The sequence below is a fragment of the Eretmochelys imbricata genome, chromosome 16 (assembly GCF_965152235.1).
Source record: "Eretmochelys imbricata isolate rEreImb1 chromosome 16, rEreImb1.hap1, whole genome shotgun sequence".
In the NCBI taxonomy this organism is placed as follows: domain Eukaryota; kingdom Metazoa; phylum Chordata; order Testudines; family Cheloniidae; genus Eretmochelys; species Eretmochelys imbricata.
The window spans coordinates 25,774,332-25,798,903 of record NC_135587.1 but is presented as its reverse complement, the minus strand read 5'-3'; the positions used below and the strand labels follow the sequence as shown (position 1 = coordinate 25,798,903).

General features: G+C 42.1%; 1 protein-coding gene across 4 annotated transcripts in view; it reads left to right on the top strand.

Annotated features, from left to right (window-relative positions):
- MAPKAP1 (MAPK associated protein 1) overlaps positions 1 to 16,285 on the top strand; it is a 157,150-nt gene extending 140,865 nt beyond the window's left edge. For all 4 annotated transcript variants that reach the window (XM_077835787.1, XM_077835789.1, XM_077835791.1 and 1 more), the window contains 2 exons: positions 12,065 to 12,162; positions 15,682 to 16,285. In XM_077835787.1, coding sequence (XP_077691913.1) covers positions 12,065 to 12,162; positions 15,682 to 15,807 — 224 coding nt within the window. In that variant the 3' untranslated portion in view covers positions 15,808 to 16,285. The remainder of the gene's footprint in view (positions 1 to 12,064; positions 12,163 to 15,681) is intronic.
- Positions 16,286 to 24,572: the final 8,287 nt, after the last annotated feature.

Below are 24,572 nucleotides of genomic sequence, written 5' to 3'. Positions count from 1 at the left end.
CTTTCCATAGGTGTGTTTTATTCATTATATGAAATTTCTTTATATCGGACTTGGTTGTATTATAGTAGAGGGTGTTATGTACAGATATCATTTTAACGAGGGCATTTCAGTGCTACTTACTGTAGACTGAAGGTCTGACCCCATTTAAGTATTTCTTGTCCTGGCATCAGTATCCACCAATAGTGTTCCATCAGGAAATTGCTATTTCCTGTGATCCAAGGTTTAACCCCTTGGCTGTGATACATTTCCCAACGTTATTGCACTTGAACTTAAACTTTTATTGTAGCAGCCCTGTGGGTAGCAGCTTGAATGAATTTAAAGAACACATGTTCTTGGAGGTAGATTTTCATCTCAAATGTACACAGCACATCCCAAAATAGCTGCAGTCCTGGGGTCAGTACAGTTGAGATCATGACCTGACTCAGAGAATTCAGTTTCAGCAAAACAGTGGCCATATTTAAGAACTAGGGCAGTAAGTGGTTTCTTTGGTAATCAGAAAGCATGCAGTAGGAAACCAGGTGTTTCACCAGACAACAAAGTGAGGTCTGGGTTGAGCAAAACACAGGTTACGAGTTTAAGGCCTGAATGTTTTGGTTGATTGCTTTGGTTGAATGCTGCATGGTGGTATTTATACTATCGATGATTTAAAGAACTAACAGAACAACAAGCTGTTTGTGCACAAGCGAAATATAGATAGTTGTTCATAGTGACCCCAAATCATGATGCAAAACGACAAAAGTTGTTGTATGTATTATAGATGTTATGACATACGTGCTTTGTTTGATGGTAGTAAAAGACCCTTAGCGTAGCAGTGAGAGAGAAAATGTAACGTGCACTTACTAGGGTAATGAGTTTGTCACATTACTTTGGAGGGATGAGAGTTTGGGTGCACAGATTTCATAAAGATTATGCTATTATCCTTGGAATCGCCACTTCATTCGCCTCCCCTGTTTCTGTATCTCTGGTCAAGCCAATCTCTTTCTCCCCCATCCTTCCAGCAAGTTTTCACTGTACTCAGTGTGAGTGTGATCCTGAGGTACAGCTTCCTTAGTGGCCAGGCAGTCTGAAAACCCCTAGCCTTATCTTCAGAGTACTCCAGAGCAGAGCTTTAGCAGCAAGATTGGCCGGTCAGCAACAGGTGTGACAAAATGTGCAATTCTTGCCAAAATCCTTGAGGGCTTGACTTGCAGCCAGGTATCAACCCAGCTTCATAAATACACTTATAGGTCTGCACCCACAATTTCAGTGGCAAAAAACTGAGGTTTCAAAATTGTGCACATTCCCAAACACAGGCTGTGTCTAAAAATCCAGTCCTGAAAGTCTAGGTTTTGGTCAGAGAAGTCATGGCCTGGGTACCACACTAGCCTAGCAGGTGTCATTATGTCCCTGAACTCATTTAGTATCCAAAAGATCTCCACTTGGTCTACAAGTGAAATGATGGGGAGAGTCTATTGGACTGTCAGCGCTGCAGAGGTAGCACATGCTGCTGCTGGAAGGGACGCTTGTGCCCAACTACAACAAACTGCAACTCCCTCCAGAGAAGTAAGGAGCCAGCAAGAAGATGGCTTGGAGTGGCGGGCATTGGTAGGAAAGGCTGCGGATGGGAGATAGCAAAGACACCTTTGCAATATTGGAGATTTTGATTCTCTCTTTCACATGATAATCCCTACAATTTCCATATTAAAATAGATTTTATCTACTTTTAAAGGGTGAAAATAATTCTTTCTTCTTCCTGAAATCTGCACCTCTACCAGGTCCAGTAAAGATGTCCCAGAATGCATTATTTTAGAGCAATACAAGACAGTTGTGGTGTGACAGCCCAGGATGATACATTCTGGGGCACTCTTAGTGGCAGATCAGTATCTACTGAATTTTAAAAGACCAAAAGTTATTTTAGCAGAGTAAAGGAATGAAACTCACTATATTTCCTAAGTTTTGTCTGTGATTTTTATCAGCAGAGTGATATATGTTTGCAGCTGAGTTTACATCAAAAATTATTCTTGGGGCTTCCTAGAATGAATTATTACAACGAAAGAGAGGCTGAGAAAAGATAAGGTTTTTGAGTTCTGCAATATATTTTGTTTCCATGTTTTTATCTCTTGTAACACAAGCGTGCTCCATCTAGTCTTTCAGAAGCACACTGCAACATATAACAGTGGTTGTACAGTGCCTTACAGTTATATTGTGTGAAAACATATTGGATGTTTTATTAAACTGACTGCTCTCTGTAGACATTAGCAGTTGGATTATAATGAAGTTGTTCACTGCACTGCTAGACTTACCTGTCATATCTCTGAACAGAAAGAGAGGTTTCTCAAAAACTTCCAACTATGGCCAGTTTTTCTTGTTAATGTGGAGTGCTACTGTCAGAGTAGTTTGGTCATTGTGATCAGTGTGACTGAAGATGTATGCAAAAATTTCCCAAAAGTGTGCAGATAACTAACATGGCTACTGTGACTGTGTCTTGCAGAGTATGGAGACCCTAGAGTTTGCAGAAGTAATTCTTTGAAAAGATGTCTAAATAGCAATGGGGTATAAAGGTGGGGGGGGGAGAAAAGCTTCCTTTCCTTTCAACTCAAATGTGTCTCTCTCTCAAAAAAAGGAGGACTTGTGGCACCTTAGAGACTAGCAAATTTATTTGAGCATAAGCTTTCGTGAGCTACAGCTCACTTCATCGGATGCAGTGAGCTGTAGCTCACGAAAGCTTATGCTCAAAAAAATTTGTTAGTTTCTAAGGTGCCACAAGTCCTCCTTTTCTTTTTGCGAATATAGACTAACATGGCTGCTACTCTGAAACCTGTCAAATGTCTCACTATTTCCTCATGTTAAGTATCCTCACACCTTCTTGTCAACTGTCTAAATGGGCCATCTTGATTATCACTACAAAAGTTTTTTTTCTCCTGCTGATAATAGCTCATCTTAATTAATTAGCCTCTTACAGTTTGTATGGCAACTTCCACCTTCTCTGTATGTATATATATATCTTCCTACTATGTTTCCATTCTATGCATCTGATGAAGTGGGCTGTAGCCCACAAAAGCTTATGCTCTAATAAATTTGTTAGTCTCTAAGGTGCCACAAGTTCTCCTGTTCTTTTTGCGGATACAGACTAACACGGCTGTTACTCTGAAAACTGTAAGGTAAGTTCATGCAGTGAAGATTTATAGCCATACCCCTGTGAGTGGTAAAGGACATGGAACTTTGCAACTTTAGAGATCAGGTTTTTGAATATTTACAGATGAATTTTGAGAGTTGGGGTAAGGAGTTGAAACTTTATCACAAGTTCACAAAACTTAGGGCTGCATCTAACTAAAGTCAATGTGCAAATGCATATAATTGTTTTGAAATAGCTTCAATATCTAGTTTGCTGTTAGTGCTGGGTATGTCTGAGAATTTTTGTGTGCCCTTGTACTAGGCCAGGGTTAGTGTCTTATTTCTGAATTAAGTCAAGCCTCTTGAATTCAAACAGGGAGAGGAGGCAATGGCCTTACTAGTTAAACCCAGTACCATTAGAATCTGCAAACACTGTATAAAGTGCTTGTTTAAATCAAGTTCAGTCTGATTATCACAAAAGATTCTGCAGGTTTTGAATCTTGAAAGGAAGCATCCTATCATTAAGAAATAAGATTTAAACCTTAATAAAGTAGCTGTCATTTTTATAGCTGAAAAGAGCTCTGTATCTCAATTAAGTGTACATAATATAAAGTCTTAAGGAAGCAACATAATAGGTTTAATTCAATTATATCTCCTTGCAATAGTGTAATTTAAAGGAAATCTGATTATGTTATTGTCTTACATCATTTGAACACAGGTAAAACTTCAGTGCCACAGACCCTTGCCTATTTTTAAAAAGTACGCTACAGACAACGTGTGGGTTGTGATCGATGCATGCAGTTGCTGTCCCTGTTAAGGTTTAGGGTTACCAGGTTACCACAACATCTACAGAAAGAAAACATTGATCAAGCACCGAAGCTTTGAGCGGATTAGTAGTTCCAAGAAAGGCCTTTTGGTAGAATTGAGGATAAATTAGTCCGGTAAAATTGTGGTCTCCAAATTGAATGAATCTTTTTTCCATTCCTAAGTACTTGCCAAGATCTGCAGAAATCTGTTTTATTTGCTAATTAAATTCAAACTACTGAATAATGATTCTTTATCATCCTATTGTTTATTAAACTAAAAGGATCGCTGTTGTTAGATCAAGTAGCCTTAATACTCAGGTAGGTTAAACACAAGCATTCTGTTCTGTAGGTCACAAATATATCGGTAATTTCAAGTTGTAATTTAATTGCCTGCTTTGCACCCTGCAGTTTAAGATTTTCTTTAAATTCCTATTCCATTGTTGCACTGGGGCTTAACAGAATGTTAACCCGGTAATAGACATACGGCCTCCCCATTCTATGTCTTGCTATCGAGCGGTTCTGCATGACTAGTTAAAGAAGATGGCAAGAAGATTAATGAAAGCAGCCTGATACAGAAGGGGGTAGGTACCTTTGCAAGACTTCTAGCGAGAAGATATTAGAGCTGAACCAGAGCTTGGCTTTTTCTTTATCCTGTGACCTTTGAACCTGCCTTACTGTGGATAGCTGCCAACAGAGCCGACATTTTGATTGATGTTGCTACACGAGTCAGTCTTTCCCATTGAATTCCACATCTGCACGAAAATAGCTTTTCCAGCAGAATTCATACTGGCTGTAAGTGATAGCCAAATTGATGGCTGAAATGCTTTTATATAGTTTTCATTTAAAGCTAAATGTATTTGATGTTTTAATTAGGTATCATGTTCCTCCAGATTATACAAATTGCATAATATTAAATTAATGATTTTATTGTTGGATTATGAAAGAACTGTATTAGAAGACCAACTAAAAACCTTAATACAAAGCATATAGAATGTTTTGTTTAAACAAGTGTAACAGCACACAGAGTTCTAAACAGTTTCTCACTTTTGTTTAAATGGAATGGAATGTTTGAATGATTTCTTTTAGCCAATGCATTCTTGCCATGAACATCCTGTGCTCAGATCTGCACCCAGCACCTTGTCAGCAAGTTTATCTAATATCTAGCACGTTGGGCCCTGGATCCCTTCAGTGGAGCGAGAGTAATTACTGGAGCTGTTTTGTGAATGATGTTACTGTGAATACAATATTGCTTATTTGCCGGTTACCAGAGCTATGGTCCTTTCAGAGATAACACGGCACCCACAATACATGGTGCAAGGTAATAGCTTCTTGATCAGATGAGCCAGAGGTAGGCTCAGCTGACGGGAAGTTTGCAAAAAATAAGTCTTGAGAAGACTATAACTGTAAGAAATAACAATTGTAATTCAACCTGGACAAAATTGTTTGCACCCATAAAATAGCTGGGTAGAGATCTAAATGGGTGCAAGTGCAGGTGTGAATAAGTGCACATGTGATTTTGTAGTTGTATCTGCAGGACACTGTGGGCTCAGATCATTGGAGGCTAGATGGGGACCTGGATAAAAATCAGAGCTATCCTAACGTACAGACCAACTGCGCTCCATATGTGGCATACTATAGGTCAGAGGCTGATGCTGCTTTTATTGTACCACTGGAAATGCCAGAAGGTCACCCCATGTAGGGTTGGCATTAATTGTGTAAAGCTTGATCCACCAGAGAAAGTGGTGGTTGCAAGGCAAATAATAGGATTTTGTCCATGCCTACGAATTAATGACTGTCATGGACAGCTATTTACTATAGCAAAGAATGGAGACTCAGTTTGCAGTGAGCAGTTTGTGATGTGTGATCTATTTCTGGTTATAGTTCTGTAGTTATAATATTGTAACTGTGGATTGTTAATTTAAGGGTAACTCTTTATTAATAAATTCATCCCTGTGATTTATTAGTGTACGGTAAGATAAAGTCCTGCCTGAGTACAAAACAGAGCTTAGCTTTAACTCATTAAATACATCCGTTATTGAATAGCCTTCTCATAAAAGTACTCTGGAGCCCAATCAGGACGTGCATTGCCTCATCCTTTTAACAAATATGTTTCGTAGCCCTATTAAAAGGGGTCTTCATCTATCCTGTCAAAGCTAGTCTGCTGGGGTTTTTTAGTTTAATTACACTATCCAATTAAAACTCCTTGCTGCATTTTGATTCGCTTCTCCTTGGGCTTGAGTGGATATGACATTTACAAGGCTCGCCTTTCAAGCAGACAATAGCGTGATTGATGAGGTGCAGACGCAATGAAGGAGGCGATTGCCATGTGGAAGCACTGCTTAGTGCATTTTGATTTATTTATCATCTCTTTCCAAAACAAGGTTGCTGGGGAAGAGGTTTTGGGCAATCCTGGGTTCCACCTCACTTTTCATAGTTCATGCAAAAACCTTTATTAGATTTCTGCCTTTGATGTAATTTCTAAAAGGATAAAACCTGAAAAAATTCCCCATGTGTAAATAGCTGACACAATGTGACTTTAAAATGGTCACATGCAGCATATGTTTAATTGAAACTCTGCTTTCACTGATCCTGGAAAGGTGGCTTCCACTATAATAATGTTTCCTTAAACAGACTGTAATGGAATGTAAAGGGCCTGAGTTATGGAGAAAGTGTTCTCAGAATACGCAAGTCCCCAAAAGAACTGAATAAACCAGAAAAAGTACAGCTGCCTGTTTAAACTTTGTATTAGTGGGCATCATATTATACTCCGTTGTCCTCACTTATGTAACTCCTTGTCAAGAGGTGTACTTTACAGCAGGCATGTTGGGTGACCTACTGGCCCACTGCAGTGAACGGTGGAAGTTTTGCCATTGACTCCAGTGGGGCCAAGATTTCACGCTGTTGTAGTCATTGCTTCTGAAATATGACTCTCCTTCTAACAGATGCACCTTTCCAGGGTGGGTGACTACATCCAGTTAAATAAACTGAAGAGCTGTCCAGATTATTATTATAATACTATATTATTGGCATGTAGTAGCTCCTAGAGGCCCTGTCAGGGATGAAGGCACCGTTGTGCTAGGCATTATACATGGATATAACAGAAACACAGTTTGTGCTCCAAAGATATTAGCTTAAATATGAAGATTGCTGGGGAAGATAGGTCATATCATTATTACATTTGAAGTGTTTTAAATACTCTCTCTCTCTGCTTTAATTCCAGGCATGTTTACTTGTTTATATTTAACACTTTATGGTCCCTTCTAAGTTTGTTTTGAGAAGAAGAGAATGCAGGGTTTTGTCCAGTTATATTAGTAACTTTTGAAATAATGAAAAACTTTGATAATGTCAAATTAGGTCATAAATATTTTTTCTTTGACTATTTCATTTCACTAATAACTTTTAATTGTTGATTCCTGCCTTCTGTCCCTGTAATGACAAATTTCAGAGTAGCAGCCGTGTTAGTCTGTATTCGCAAAAAGAAAAGGAGTACTTGTGGCACCTTAGAGACTAACCAATTTATTTGAGCATAAGCTTTCGTGAGCTACAGCTCACTTCATCGGATGCATCATCAAGCACTCATCAAGGTATAATGAAAATTTATCATAATTTCTTAGGTTTGTTTCTGTTTCCTCAAATTCATGAATATTATGTTATTTTTCACCTAACTGGTGGAGAATTTATGCGGCTCAGATAGTGCATAATTTTAAAAAGAGTAAAATTGGCAGTTGTTGGTAACATCTGAGCTCTGGGGAAAAAAACATTTCTGCTCAGAGTAGAACTGGTGAAAAATTGTTCCTCAGAAAAGGGCTTAATGTCTTTTTCTGTCAAAGTGAAAAGCTTATTTCTCTTATGTGAATGGAAGCAAGATGTATTTTACAAAGCTTTTATGTGTTTTTCCAAGCACAAATTGTATTTTCAAGAAATTCTAGGAAAAATTTCCCAACTACTGTAAAAACTGAAATTCTTCAGAATTTCATGGCACTGCACAGTCATTCCAGGAAGTGAAATTTGACAGCATGTCTCAGCTCTAGAATGTGAACAGGATCATAATAGAATGTTCTTTAAAGAGAACATATGTAAATAGCCATTTGTATGAGTCTAGTATATTTTCCTCATCAAACGTGAGGGGGTACAGTGAAAATGTGATGGTAACACAGCTGACTCCTGTTGGGCCAAACCAAGCTCTGAACATCTCTCCGTTCTGAGGGGTTTGAATGTCCAGACGTGAACGCTATGGCTCTTTAGGGTTTAACATTTCATTCATTTCTCTGGGATCTCAGGAGAAGGGAAGGGACGGGAAATGCTAGAGGCAAGGGGCTGGAGTAGAACATATTCATTTCATTGAAGGGCAGCCAAGGCTTATTTAAAAGAATTGACTGTAACCAATTTGTTCATAGGAGGCCCATGCTATCTGAATTCTACAGGGTACGTAGAGCTCATCTGTCTTCAGATGTTCTTTATATAGAAATGTAAAAATACTGAAATTTGTATTGATCTCTGAATTACTCAGCGTGACATTAGGAGGGGTTTAGTACATATTTAAGTACTCTTGGAAATGGAAATCAATCCATCCCTCACAATTCATAAATTCCATCTGGCCAGAATAGTAACAAAACAAAGTGCCAGTTGATTGTTTCAATGAACTAATATTTCACATAGTGAACAGTATAATGTGGACATGGAAGCACATAAGCATCATACTGTAATGTGACTTTCTAAAGGAATGTTTTGGGGGGCTATTGTTCTCTAAATCACCTATCAGAGAATATAAACCCATGGCATTACCTATATTGCTGATTATACAAATACTTTCCACAAACTAGCCATTGGGTGTTTATACTAAAATTTGGAGATAACTAGAGTTGCCATTTTATTAACCATATATAGTCCCAAATTCCTGGGGTTTCTTTTAGGGGCATGAGTCCATTTTGTTTCACTTCTTTCTGAAATTACCGATGTCTCAATTGGCGAACGCTTTCTGAAGCAGGAAATCGGGCTGCAGCCCTAACTGATGGAGCATGAACGAAATGTGCTGCACCTGCAAATGCTCCAGCCGGCTGCTCTCGGGGAACAGGCCTCATGGAACAAGCTGTCGTATGGTTAGGTTGCTATCTGCACTTTGTAGTTCTGGTTTGTGTTCTGTGCAGCCCATCACATTTTGTGCTGGGCTTTCTTATTAATTTTCTCTATTTCAGGAGAAGCTCAGTTCGTTTTATGGTGTTTTCAAGAGACCTTCACACCACAACATAAACTCTTTGTTCTCAGGGTAACCAATTACTTGTTTCCATCTTAGCTAACATGCCTCTTTTTAAAATATTACTTAGTGCTGCTAGTAGAAACAAGGTGGTGGTGGTCATAAAAGCTAGATCTCTCCTCCTTGTGCTCCTCCAGGAGGTCTTGGGGGCAGCCAGACGTCTCTGTGGTGATGGATTGAACTCTGCCTCCTGTTACACAGCACAATAAAAGTGTTATTGACATGTATTGCTCTGTAATTGTCGTTGAAAAGGCTGACTCTTTAAAATCCAAAAGTAAGTGCTTGAAATAAAGTTCTGTGTTCCGCTTCTGTCAGCTGTATAAATATTGCAGCTGAAAAAAAGGAATAAATCACGGGTTTAAACAAGAGGTGAGGGTGCTGGGGAAGGTTTCCCTGTGACGCTGGCCTGTTTTCCATATTTCAAGCAAGCCTATTGTCTCACTAATTTTTTTATTAATATTCTGCTGTATAGTGTTGTTGCTTATCATCTACTCTTGTTAATATACCGTAGGACTGCAGGGATTGAGAAAAACACGTTCCTAGTGATTTTTTTAATTCTTTATATAATATGTAGTTTGTGCCTCTGCATTACAGAGTTGAAGTAGCAATTTAATGCTGCTCCTTCTCACTGAAGAGATGGGTGCGTGAGCAAGAGAGCAAGAAGAGATGTTGTGTTTGCAACTTGCATCTGAACCCATTGTGCATATTCACATGTGTTTTGAGAGGAAAACAGGAGGAAAAGCCCTTACATGGGTGGAAGGAGTTCAGGTCATTTTGAGCTGGAGACAGGGTAAAGCTCACCCCCACTCCCGTCCCATCGTTCCGAATGCAGGCTGCTCTGCAGGGAGTTCCATACTCTTGATCCACTGGCGACACCATTGCTCCATCCTCAGCCTCCTGAATTTCCCCCAGGAGGGCCTCCTGCGGCCATCCCCTGCTCTCTACACAGCAGAACTGCCCCACTTGCCCTGTGTTCAGACCCATCCGTGACTATGGGACCGTGGAGGATTTAGCTTTTAAGCAGTCTGTACCCTGGGACTGTGTGATGGGCCAAGTGAGCAGGGAAAGAATTAATACAAGTTTTGATACATTGCAACTACTTATTGTTATTAGTAATATTTGGTGCCTGGAGGTCCCAACCAAGATAGGAGCCCCGCTAGAGTACAAGACAGTCCCCTGGTCACACAGCAGGTCAGTGGCAGATCTGGCAATAGAGCCCATGTCCTCTGATTGCCAGTCCATCACCCTATCCACTGACCGAGCTTCCTCTCCCACTACAAAATGGGGTTGAGCAATCATTTGTGTTTGTATCTGAGAACTGTTCAAAGGTGCTTTGAACACCCCAGAATAGCCTGTCTACATGATCACAGCCCATTACCTGGGAGAATATCCCATTGGGATAGGAGAGAAGCAAACCTAGAATGAGACATTCCAGGTGGGCTTGTGAAGTGACAGTTCCAGGGAGGACCAGTTTTGGTATGTGCATTCTCAGGAACTGTGAAGAAGACTAGCCCATTACCAGCAGTGAATAGAGCCCTTTGGATTCTTGGCCTGTAGCTTCTGCCATATTTTCAAATTCCAGTGTGTAACATCACCTTGTACCGTAAAAAGCCATCAACACTGATAATTTACAAAGTTGTATCCTGTCTGCATGAATAGTGTGTGTGTGCAGTTGCACTCGTAGAATGTTAAAAGATGCTGAATTCAGTCCTTAGCAGTAGCCAGCCATGAATGAATTAACATACCAATTAGCCTGTAGCTGAGACTTCCAGCGTGTCTAATACCACCAAAGCTTCATTTGTCAAATGATGTAAAGTTTTTTTAATTATTAGCCAATTTTTCAATAGAGAATTTATATTCCTGATTAGTGCGTCATAATGGTGCTTAATTAACATGCCATGATAAAATACTGAGGTCTCAAATTTGTTGGCCAGGGTTTCCTAGCATATATCAGTTGATTTTTGAAGATCTGAAGAATTAGATAATGTAAATAAGATTGCAAATAAGGCTTCCTCCGGGAAAGAGGTGAATTTACAGTAATGTGGCTGTTACTTTATGGATTAGTAACTTTGACCTTTGAACTGAATAAATTAAATGAAAACTGATGAAAAAGCTTACATACAAAATGCACTGAGTTTTAATTTTGAAACCATTCATGTTCATACGGTAAAGGACATTTTGCCCTCCTGTGAGTTCTGCCATTAGGACATCTGCCCTGTTCACATTAATTTAAAGGTCACCAGCTTCCATGCCATTCCACTAGGCCAGCCACAGAGATTTGCCTACCTGCCACCAAAATGTTGCCAATTTAATCTATAAAACTCTTTTCTTTGGCTGAGCAGGGGTTAGGCCTGTCAGTCAGATGGTACATTAGTAAGAAGTATGACTAAATTTTGATTTCAACTATCCTAGAATAAAGAGCTAGTGTTTCTAACTGGGAAGATCTGTTTTGCAATATCATTGCTACAGAATTTTTTTCTTTAAAATTACAGTACTTTTTTTTATTTTTACAGTGATAATTCTGGGGTTAATTGGCCTTTTATCTTAAATATAACACTTATCTTCTACATGTGATGATTATACAGTGGGTAGTTTCATAAAGTAGTTCTAATGTGGTAATTTAACTGAAATATAGTCTAGGGCTGAATGGGACCTAACTATCCATTTGATAGATTTTTGCATTTCCTACAGTGGGAAAATGAACTTTATTGAAAAGAGTTCAGCTGCTCCTGTAAGCCACCACTTGCCTTAAATTGAAATGACATGAGAAGCCTGTCAGCATTTCATTACTTCCTTCTGCTGTGCGGATGGTATGCTAAGATCACCATCTGTGGTTTTCTTCTGTCGAGCACACGAGCTTTGCTAAAACTTTAGCGAAGTATTGTGAATACTGTATTTTTTATCTTTCCAGGTCATGCAATATTTAAACTTACATATCTAAGCAATCATGACTACAAACACCTCTACTTTGAATCAGATGCTGCTACCATCAATGAAATTGTCCTGAAGGTGGGTATTAAAATTTAATATAATCCAGAATTCTAGGTGTTTTATCGTTCGTTAGACATGAAAACTGAAAATATTCAGAAGGTTCACAGTGCATGTGGATAATGCAAAGCATAAGCCATGCTGAGGGGTTTTTATTTGGTTACCACTGAATTTTCTGGACTTTGTATATTGAATCCATTTTTCAGACAACCCGACAGCAGGCTAGGAGTGTATACAATATATTTTGCTATAAGCACTGATGTAGCTCATAGTCTGGAAGATGTCAATTCTCTGTGGAATTGGAACCTACCAAATTTTTACTTTGTTAGGTAGTTTACCTTTAGATTTGTGGTGTATATTTAAATATTTAAGATACAAATTAACCCTTAAGAAACCGGCCAGTCCAGATGCATGTACCCTGTGTTTTAAATCCTTCTGGAGTTTCTCTGTCATCTATGGATTTTACTAACCAGGACATACAGTATGACTGCTAAACTTGAACTATTTACTTCCCATATCCTCCTCAGAATCATTCGAAAATATGTTAGTGCTGGTAGCAGTATAACCAGTCTTCAGTAATTCCCCACGAGAACTTTGTTTCCCATGTTAGCCAGTTTTAAATCCAAGCCATGCGGGATGTGGCCTTGTGCCCAATGACTAATTTTAAAAAAAATACTACCAGGCCCTTGCAATAGTCCCTTCTTTTGGGGCAGATATTCCTGTCTGGCCAAGGTCTGCTCAATGCAAGTCCGGTGGGGGGAGGCAAAGATGGTTTTAAGTGACCTTATATTCCCCCACACTGGGGCCAGCCAGTGTGGGGGAATATAAGCTCTAAAGCCTGCCTGGCTGGCCAAGAGACAGTTATGGGTGCTGAGGGTCCTGGGGCATGGAGATATCCTGGTCAGACTCCTTTTCTTCTCTGAATGCTGGGAGCTGTGGGAATAGGGGTAGAGTAGGAACTAGTACAGTGGCTTTAGGTCATGGGAGGATCCCCCTGTGCAGAGAGAATTCACAGGGCACTGCCTCCACCAGCTTTCTGGTGGCTCTGCACCCAGAACAGCACAAACCAGATGCAGCAGGACTGCAGCTCAGTCCCTATGATTGTTGCTAGGGCCACCCTTTGTGTTCTGATGAAAAGTGCCCTCTGAGTGGATGGGTGACTGGGAGCCTAGTCCATGCATGAAGATTTAATTGGGGATGGGTCCTGCTTTTGAGCAGGGGGTTGGACTAGATGACCTCCTGAGGTCCCTTCCGACCCTGGTATTCTATGATTCTATGATTACAGGATTTGTCAGTAAGCTCTCACTTCAAGCACATAAGCAGAGTTGATTAGGACTAAAGAAGTGAGGTTATTACCCACGAATGCTTATGCCCAAATAAATCTGTTAGTCTTTAAGGTGCCACCAAACTCCTCGTTGTTTTTGTGGATACAGACTAACACGGCTACCTCTCTGATACAAGAATCTACAAGCATTTTATGAACATGGAGTTTAGCTTCCCTGCCCTGCGGCGAGGTTGCTAAATAGTTTATTATTATCTCCATTTTATAGGTGAGGTGCCTGAGCCCACACAGCGAGCAGTTTGTCCAACAGAGAAAAACTTCAAGTTATACCTGCAATTAAATAACTGAGCAATAGGAATCAACTTCACAGCAGTAGTGGCTTAGTTTAATACAAAGCTGGAAGAGTGCTTGATGATGGCGCTCTCTGAACTGCCTGGTGTAAAGGGGGGAACCCTAGCATTACTGGAAACAGTGAAGTTATTTAATAGTTACTTTCAAATAGCTTCCTGCAGTTTCTCAGTGTAGTTAACAAAAGGAACTTCCTCTAAGTAGAGATGGGGAATATTTAAACAAAACTTCCACTGCACTTCAGGCTTTTCTTAATAGCCAGTGTTAATATTATTCAAAGATTTCATGAGGACTCTAGTAAAATTATAAACCTGGATTTGACATCAAAATAATTTTCATGGTCACAGATTGATTCCAGGTTTATGACTTCAACACGGGATCAAGCAGAGAATTGTAATTCTGGCAGGACAAACTTCTCTCGTTGCTCATTTAACAAATGTTTTCCCAAATGCATGTCTCAATACAAAGAGAACAAATTTTTCCACCCTACTATTTTATGTTTTAATAATATTTTATCATAACGGTTTGCTTTTATAATGACTTGTTGTTATATGCTCAGGTTGATTTACTTTCCGAAACAAACCGTCATAATACTGTCGGAAGATTAAACTTAATTTTCTGCAGTCTATTATTTTTGTAGCAATTTAAAATCTTAAGTGATAACTTTTATATGCTATTCCCTATACTTAATAGTATTTTCTGTGTAAAGGTTATGGAAGTGCTAAAATAACTGACGTGATAAAGCATTACCCTAAAATATGGGTTTAACTATTTTTGCACTAAAATTTTGAACTTTTACATTGGAACTTTTATCACTACTTGTCTTAAATTAAACGATTCCACTCCAGAAGTCTTGATATATCCAGGAGTATTAATATATTTTTGGAAGACTAAAAGGACAGACTTGATATGGGTAAAATGAAAATTCAGGATACAGCTCTTATTGAACACAATAATATATTACCTTTCTGTACCTATGTTGTAACTTATTTATATAGAGCATTTTTCTGTTTCATAAATAAGTTTTCAAGTTAAGCCTTTATTTCTTTCTCATTCTGCAAGCATTAGAAGATGCAGAGAAATCAGACGTTTCAAATTAGATTCTTTACATGATCAAGTGACAAAGACTGAGGCTTTATTGACCATGAAAACTCGCTATATTTTTATGCCTTAAGCTGTAATATGCAATGAAAGTGAAACACTCTACAGTGCATAAAATTGTGCAAGTTTTAAGCCACAGCGTATTAACCAGCTAATGGCAGACCAAAGGGCATTTTTATCTTTTGATTCTTGCATTAACCTTCCATTAAAATTATCTATGTGATTATCAGAAAGCACTGGAGATAATAAATTTAGTGAATAGTAGGCTTGTTAAATATCATTTAAAAATGCTTTCATCAAGTAATATGTGCCAAAATACATGGAAAGTATGAGATTAGCTGAGTATGCAAACGTCATAAAGAGAGACTGTTTTGTATTAAAGCTGATAAAACCTTTTATTGAAGCCTAGTAATGTATTAGACCAGCGCTGTGAGTCTTCATGACTTATTGCATTCATCTGGCAATTTGGCTAGCAAGTGGCAGAACAACAGGGATCAAGTTCTGTGAGCCTGTGCACTTCTATTGCATCTCCTGTAGTCTAGGGATGGTGGAAGACTACAAGCAGTAACATTACACAGCCATTCCTGTAAGGTGACAAGACCGGAGGGTCAGCAAGCCCAAAATTAGAAGAGTACTTTCTTGTCTATGGGGTTTGAATGTTCTGTGCCGTTCCTACCTTGTTCTTTTTATTGGCTTCACTCTGGGGATGGGTTTAAGTGAATCGTTGTTCAGTGATGTGAAGGTTTGTGTGTTCTCAGGCCATTCCACCTGAATGTGACTGAAACTACATTTTATTATGGGTTTTCCAGGTTAACTATATTCTAGAATCCCGAGCAAGTACAGCCAGAGCAGATTATTTTGCTCAGAAACAAAGAAAACTGAGCAGGAGAACAAGCTTTAGCTTCCAGAAGGAGAAGAAATCAGGACAGCAGTAATGTCTAGCCTAGAGCAAAAAACTGTCCGCACAATTCGAAGGAGAAGCTCCCAACAGCCTGAGACAGGTGGGAGCCAGAACTATAGAGATCTTGCTGCCAACAGCCAGGAGCAGCCAAGGAAGAGAATCAGTAATACACAGTTTCTCATGATGAACAGATGACCCCACTTTGGTTATGGGAAGTCTCCCTTACGACAAAAACAAAGAGCCATATCAGCTGGAAGGAGGGGACTGTGCCACTTACGAGTCCTTTGATTGGCAATGAGGAGGATGTATGCTGGCATCGTTTAAGAACTATATTATGCACAATCACAAGGAAAGATGTGGTTACAAATTATTTCACAGCCCGGCAAAGATAAATTCTATACATCTGTTATATACACACACGCACGCGCACAGGTACTGCTTGTGACATGATCAAATTTCTAAAAATGAAATGTATCCATTTTTACTGTTAATAAAGGTGTAACCTTTCTCCAGGTTTATCTCATGCACCGTTCTTTTGAGGGGTAGAGTTAAGCTGCAGCCTATTTTGTCTCTTGTTTGCGTCCAGGGACAGGGGCGTAGTCACTGCACACAGTGGATTCTTGAGGAAATGTTGATACAGCCAAGTCTGGGTTTTTTTCAAGCACGTTTAGCAGCTGCATTTTTCTACTTTGAAGACACATCTTGTTGGAAGTTATTTACCTCCAGTAAACTTTGTGTTTTGAAAACCATGGCAGCTTTTCTGGAATGGAAGGCCAGGAATCTTTCTTCTTGGAGATGGGGTCTCCAGGAATTATGAGTTGCTGAATCAGCAGAGAAATTCCTGCTCATTGGGCTGGGTTTCTGGTTTGTCTCTCTGAGAGTTTTCACCTGAGGATTGAGAAATAACTTTGTTTTTTCTTTTGTATTAACATTAGTAAATGTTTTATAAATAGAAATGAAGACTTAGTTTGTACTGGGATTTGTAACTGTTCCAGTCTTCCCCATCTCTACAGAGTTGGGTGCCATATTTCTGAGGGTAGTGGGAATTGTAGCTGCCCTTTTGTTTTCATTTTGGTTCACCAGAAATGTCTTTTATGAATTTCTGTATGTTAAAGACAGATAAGAGCTCTGTGAACCTGTTGTTCTCAATTTTGTATCAAGTGGATGCATATGGCTGTGCTAAGAACACTTGGCAGGATTCTGCATGTAAGAATGAAGAAAAACCTCCTACAGAAATCTGCAACACAAACTGATTTCTGCTGGTTAGACCAAATATTTTCTCCATGTTCTACTGCCTTGCAGTGAGATTGACCTACAGACCATTTAACATGTTAGAACTCCTTTCTTTGTTTCTGTATTAACAAATTTTCTTTCTCTGAGCCTTAATGTATAGTTTAGGAATAAACACTAAGGCAGATAATTCTATATTTTGTCATTCATATGTTGCATTAAAGGTCTCAAATTTCTAAACTTTTAGCTTGTTCCATGGGAAGAACTGTGAATGAAACCCCTCCTGGAAAAGCTGTAGAATAGCATTTCCCCTTCATGAAGCATTCTGATCACCCTTGCTAGCTGGCAGAAAAGGCCTCTTCCTACCATGTTATTTTGACTTTGTGGATAAGTAATAATTGAAGATGAATGTAAGGGGGACAAATCTTTTATTGTCTGTTATTTATGTTTTTAACTATTTACATGCACAAATGCAGCAAGAAGCAGTGGAGAAAGAAACTGCCAATCATGCAATGGAAATGGCTCATTCAATTAATTTTAACATGAAATAGTTCGCAAAGTGAAGTGAACGTGCTCTTTGTCAGCCAGTTTTCAGTCTTAGAACGGAGCTGCAAAGTGGCATGCTCCAGTAAGAGAAATAGCATAAGTTCGCCACGTTGTTTCTGACAATCACAGGACGGTTGTGCGAGAGCCAGTGAATCAAATTTGGTTGCTGTCAGCCTAGACACAGTTACTGTAAAGGACCATTCCGTATGGGCAGTGGCTTGCTTTTATGAATCCCTCATGGTGCTGAATTCATTAAAAATGTTTTACATGTACAACTTTTCAACCCCCTCTGTGGGTATACAATCACTCGTGTGCACAACATGACAGTCTACACAGGCAAATGCCATTTGTGCCCCACTTATGTGTTACAGTGGGGTTTGCGGGGGGGTAACTTCCCTGCAGACATGCGAGAGCGAAAAGCTTGCTCATGGAAGTTACTTGCAGTTGCACAAACAGGCTGAGGTCCCACAGAAAACATGGCCCGAAAAATTAAGTTCCTGGATGCCAAGCCCAAAAGGGATCATGTGATCATCCTGTCTGACCTGTATAACCTGGGTCACAGAACTTCCCCAGAATGGCAACGTTGTTCCCCAGCCACCATGGCGGTCTTGTCTATGAGTTTATTTTAGTGGAGACCCTGCACCAGCTGCGCCCATGACACCATCAAGCCATGTCACAGAAATCATATGGGTTTGTACCATTCGTTTGCATCTGAATTGGGACAAGCTGGGAAACAGCATTCTCTAGTATGGCCAGTGAACATGGGAAGCAGTTAGCAAGTGTTTTTGTAGCCTAAAGTCCAATCTGAACATTGCTTAACCTCCAAATAGCGTCAAACCACCAAGTCATCCCCTCTACTCGTCTGGGCCTAAACCTCAGGACAGGAATTCCCAAACTCCCTGAAACCATAGGATCAAATCCCAGCGGGATTAAGCTGTAGCCTTTAGCCAGGCCAAAGTAGGGAAATGAATACCAGGGTGTGGCTCAGGTGGATAATGCCAAGTAGATGGGCCTAGCAGCTGACTGTCAGGGCTCTGCATAATATTCTGTTTTGTAAGGTAATTGCATAGTTCTTGGAGAGAGACTTTGCAGAAGGTGTGTGGGCAGGGGTGCAAAATCGCCGCTCTAATCAGCATGACAGTCACAGCTTCCTTTCCACCGAGACACAGCCTGGCAACAAAGGCTTTTTCTAAGGCGCTGGATTGAGTGGGGAGGGCCTTCGTGGTGAGAGGCACTGCCATTCTGCCCTAGCTACCTGAGAAAGCCTTGTCCCTGTGCAGTCATGACCGCCCAAGACAGCCACGTTCCTCTGCAACAAGAAGACTGTGGGCTGGGGGCAGACTTGTGCGGAGACAGACCTTGCACAGGAGCTGGACCTAGACCAGGGGTGGGCAAACTTTTTGGCCCAGGGCCACATCAGCATTGCAAAACTGTATGGAGGGCCAGATAGGGAAGGCTATGCCTCCCCAAACAGCCTGGCCTCTGGCCCCTGACTGCCCCCCCTCAGAAGCCCTGACCCATCCAACCCCCCTGCTCCTTGTCCCCTGACTGCCCCCTCCTGGGACCCTGGTCCCTAACCCCCCCGGGGCCCCACCCTGTATACAACCCCCCCTTCTCCCTGTCCCCTGACTGCCCCAGCCCCTATCTACACCCCCACCCCCAGACAGGCTCCCACGCCTATCCAACCCCCCTGTCCACTGACTGCCCCCTCGGACCCCTTGCCCTTTATCCAACCCCCCTTTACCATGCTGCTCAGAGCAGCAAAGCCCCGCTGCCCAGCTGGAGCCAGCCACACCACCGCCACGCTGCCCGGGAGGAGCAGCGGGCCGGACCACTGCCCACGTGGCGGCATAGCTGCTGGGGAGAGCGGACAGAGGGGCAGGGGCGAGCCTCCCTGCCCGGGAGCTCAGGGGCTGGGCAGGACAGTCCCGCAGGCCGGATGTGGCCCACCTCTGATCTAGACTATGGAACTAGAAGAGAAGAATGACGCTGGATGTCACATTTTCAGAGTTAACTGTACCACTCACTTCTTCCACTTAACTCACCCTTAATGAATACTTCACATACACACCCACTCCGCTCACACACGCATTCAAAAACTCCTGAACCGTTGACTCTTTTCTACAAGCTGGGAATGAAGAGAGGGAGAGAATGCCAGTTACTTCTGGTTTGAAGTGCATGGTAGCTATCCAATGGGATGGGAATGGGGATTGAGCGGGATCATGTGTATTGATTCCAAACTGACTTGCTCCCAGTTATAAATTTACTTTAGAAACATCAGAGCCAACTTAACTCAGGGCCTGGAGCTGTAAGCTGTACGCCCTCCCTAGCTGCAGGAGACCTCACCCTCTCCCGCCGAACAAGCATTTCTGCTTTTACAGCTTTGGAAAGAGTTAAATCAGGGCTCGTGATTGCAATATGCGCACAACTGAACACAGATCCATCACAGACTGGTCTTTCCCTAGTAGTTGCAGATTTAATTGATTCAGATGGGCATTCAAGTGGGTCAGAAAAGCAAGCTGTTCGTTCTTTGCCTTGTTACTAGGTTTAGGCAGAATACTGTAGCTGCTGACTTGTGACAAGGATGACTTCTCGCTTAAGTACGTTGGTATCTATTGGGTGCAACAAGATTTTTTTTTATTATTATTACTGTCCTCAAAAGTGCTCAACCTATTTGTGTGTGCTAAGCTGTGCGCGTGACCGCTTGCACACCCAGGAGGTAAAATGTACACATGCAAAAAAAAAAAAAATCACATGCGTCCACAAGTGACAGTGCTCGAGCTGCAACTGCACGTATAAAGTTTCATGTTCACAAATAGAAGGATGTCGTATTTTGGAGTTGCCCCTTTTGAGTACGACCCTTACAAGGTAACCATTTGTTGCATCACCGTCTGTAAGCCATACCTCCAACTGACAATGAAACAATAGATTTGTACAGGTGAACAGAGCTCATCAGATCACTACAGCCATGCTGATGAAGCATGTGGAGCTTAGTCATGTCCAAGACAGTTAATAATATGTCATTTTTTAAAGTCCCCTTTCTTTTGCCTTTGTGGGCAATGCAAATACGTAATTCTTGTCAAAGGAAACATTGATTATTAGTGATGAGGAAGGGTCTTCCCTGCTTGTTCTAGGGGGAAGGGGACAGAAAACCCAACAGATGTTTGTGGATGCCTGAGTCCTTTTCCCATCTTTCAATAATCATAAAAAGAAAAGCAGGACTTGTGGCACCTTAGAGACTAACCAATTTATTTGGCATAAGCTTTCGTGAGCTACAGCTCACTTCATCGGATGCATTGGTTAGTCTCTAAGGTGCCACAAGTCCTCCTTTTCTTTTTGCGAATACAGCCTAACACGGCTGCTACTCTGAAACCTTTCAATAATCATGCCTTTGCTGCTTTACGGTTATTGGTCTGTCTCAGAGGAATTTCTGTTTGCCCACCTGGCAATATGTGACTTTTTACAACTGCATGAATTGCAGTGTCCCAGCATGCAGGACAGCTTCACCCAACTGGCCCAGCCTTTATCCCCAAGGCTGCATTATCCAACCAGTTTCAGCCAGCAGGGAACTCATTTTTCTGTCTCCTCCTTCCCAGACTATGCTTTGGGAAGGCGTAGCTGGGTTGGCTTTCACATTTGTCCATGCGCTTCACGTGGTCATTTGGGTGTGTTTTCAGATGACGTTTCGGCATCAGTTATATTGTTTATCATCAAAAGAAAAGCCTCATTGGGGTAGCAGCTTGCAGATTCTGTACCTCAGTAAGTTTCAGTGGGATAGGTGGCATTGTGCAAACTGTTTTACTTCATAATGATCCTTCAAATGGTTCTGTTCCCTCACTGTTGTGCCAGCTTCTCAAGTAATGTGCAACCAACGTTTTGTTTTCCCAGTGATGAGATTCATCTTCCCAGCATTTAACTTACGGCTTGGCGCATTGCGCTGTGCCTGTCCTCCCTGTCTTCTCACACGCGGAGCTGCCACTGCTAGGGCGGTAGATAGGTGGTTCCAGTTGCAAATGGCTTGAAATACCACAGCATCTTGCAAAAATGATCATGAGCATAAACATGGTTTCAGCTTCATCGGCTGTCAGAGGGGCAGGGGACGCAGGTGAGCAGAAACTGAACGAGCCACCTGAAGACGAGCAAGGGCAGGCACGTGACACAGTTGACATTCCCCCCACCATCATCCTCGGAGAGAGGTTGCAGCTGGTGCAGAGACATCACATTCAAAGTTAAGCCTTCATATATACCACTTTCATCTGCTGGGCACAAGGGCATGACTCCGCTTTTGATAGCGAGGGTCACACCTGGACCTGCTAGCAGCCTCCTGCAGTGCTGTACTTGGCTACCTTCATGACCATGAAGCGTGAAGATAGCATGCAGCTTATCAGGAAGCAGCAGCAGCATTAGACAAATGGAACCTAGAGCTGGTCTGTGATCAGTGTCCTTCAGAATTCATTAGGGGTGAAATCCCCAGCTCTGGGTAGAAAGCCAGCGCAAGCCCTGTGTGCTGCTTAAAGCTTGAGGAACGCAAACGGGACTGTGGTGGCCCTCTGAACAGGGCTGGATTTCACCCTGTAGCCCTGGCAGTATCCTGAGCTCTCCCACCAGCATGTCCTAGTGCTTGCAGCTGACCTGCTCTGGACTGAAGACTGGCTGGCTTTAGGGACTAGTGGAATTCTTGCTCACCCAAAGTTGTTAATGCTGTTCATCAGCGTGTGGCCTATACTTACCTGGGGACAGCTCTGGGCTCCTAAACTGAGCAGTATCCATCCCTGAGTTCTGGATGCCTGGTCCTGCTGCAGTTGAGCTTTCCTTGGAAAGCTTAATTTGTGCGTCAAGGCACCAGTGATCCAATCCACTAGTTGGAAACTTTTTGTCCAAACATCCCACTTCTAAAATCAGGGGAGGTATCCCAGGGCATTCTGGGATTGAAGAGCTGGTTAGCAAGAGGAACTCAATGCAATTGCTAAACGAACTTGCTTTATCTTAGTGAATTGTCTGAACACAGATAGCTAATAGCATTATGACTGAGTGTGCTGTCTGAGAAAATACCTGAAAATGTTTGCGCTGCACTCTTAAGGTGGCCAAAGCGTTTAAGAGATTTGCAAAAGAATAAAAAATCGAATGAATACGTGATCCATGGTGTATTCCTGTTCTTAGCAGCGCAAGGACACCTGGGCAGTGGTGACTGCGGTGTCCCATAGCCCGAACAGTGCAGCAGTGACTAATCCGTGTGTGACATCTGGTCTGTGCGGCTCTCATGCTAATGAGCCCTCGGCTTCAAACCGGATTGATACACTTTGTGTTTGTTTCCAAGAAGATGAAAATGTAAGCATCTGCAGTTGCCCATTCAGATCAGTCTAAAGGTGCATCTACATTGAAATAAAACACCCACAGCTGGCCCGTGTCACCTAGCGTGGGCTCGCAGGGCCTGGGCTGCCGAGCTCTAACATGGCAGTGTAGGGGTGATGCTCAGACTGGAGCCTGGGCCCTGGGGCTCTCCCCCTTGCAGAGATGCAAGGGGGCGGGGCGGGGCAAGGGGTGCGGAGGAGGAAAGAGCACTCTAGCTGACTGCTAGAGATTTCTACTGCAAGGCAGCACAGTACCCAAAAGTGTGAATATGCAGAGCCATCTCAAAGGACTTTGGGTACAAGTACCCTTCATTTGCCCTTTTCTATACCGTCCTAGACAGCCATGTTAGAATGTGGGTGCTGGATTGCCTTGACATTTGTATTAGATCAGAGATTAATTATACTATTGTTTAATGACCTAGAGGCATAAAAATTGGTTACTTGTGTCTTTGCATGTGGCTGGTACTTAAGGATTCCACAGGAAGAACCCAGCTGTCAGGCTGCTTCCTACTGCCCTTCTAGCCACAAATTCCCATGGGAATAACTCCTGTTTTTCTGCAGTGCAGCCCATCCGAACGGACCTCTCCCCCAACCCCTGGGACTTGGGCCTTGGAATTGCAAAACAGTGACATCAAGCCTGGACATGCCTCCCCCCATCTGCTCTGCCTGCACCCCCTTGCCACCCAGCATCTCTTGGAAACAGGAGGAGAAGGGTAAGGCTGCAGACCAAGTGAAGGGTTAAGCTCTGTCATGTTTTATTCTTGCCACACACCTCTGTTTAAATGCGAAATCTCAATAGGGTGTTCGCTATAAAAACCCTAAGCATGATTTGTGAACTCTCCCAGACTTGGTAATCTCATCAGAGTAATGGGATTATATTTCAAATCACCATGGCCTGTTCATTACACGTTTAAACTCCTTTGACAGAGGAAAAGTTAAATAAAACGTGCTCGCCAGCCCTGGCTGCCTTTCCCAGCTATCTCCTGATTACACAAACAGATGCTGCGCTCCAAAATGAAAAAACAATGTGCTCGTTTATTCATTTTTCTGACAAGTCATAGTAGATTTTTAACTACAAATGGGTGACCTCCCCTCGGTGTGGAAGCGAAGGGGTTCCCAAGCACTCAGACTGCGGCACGGTGCAGGAAGCTAATGGGTTCTGAAACAGGCTGTTCAGAATAAAATGGCGCAAGTGGTCATTTCCCAGCCACGAGCAGTGAATCCCCCTGAATCCCGGGCGGCTGCAGCCTGAGGAATTTCCCTGAGGGGTTGATGAACAGCGTTCGAATTCCTGCCCTAGCTGCCAGTGTCACTTTGGAGAGCAGTTTCTGGCTCTGCTGGAGGAGCTCAGCATGAGCCTGCTCTGGAGGCTGCATTGCAAAGGCCTCCGAGGCGCTGGGACACAGTTGGGCCAATGCTGTGTAATGAACGGCAGCATGGCTAGCACCATGTTTCCGCAGCTGTCTGAAATCAGAGGATAGCGACTCCCACCGCTGCTGGGAGAGAGCTGCATCTGGGAGCCCAGCAGGGAGAGAGCTGGTTTCCATGCTGCTCTGGAATGAGCAAGAGAGCGCCCTCAGAGGCGATGTATGTCCGCCGGGACAGGCAGGTTTTGGTCTCACAAGATGAACTCCTTCTCCAGCACCCGCTTTGTCAGAAACAGCCATAGCTG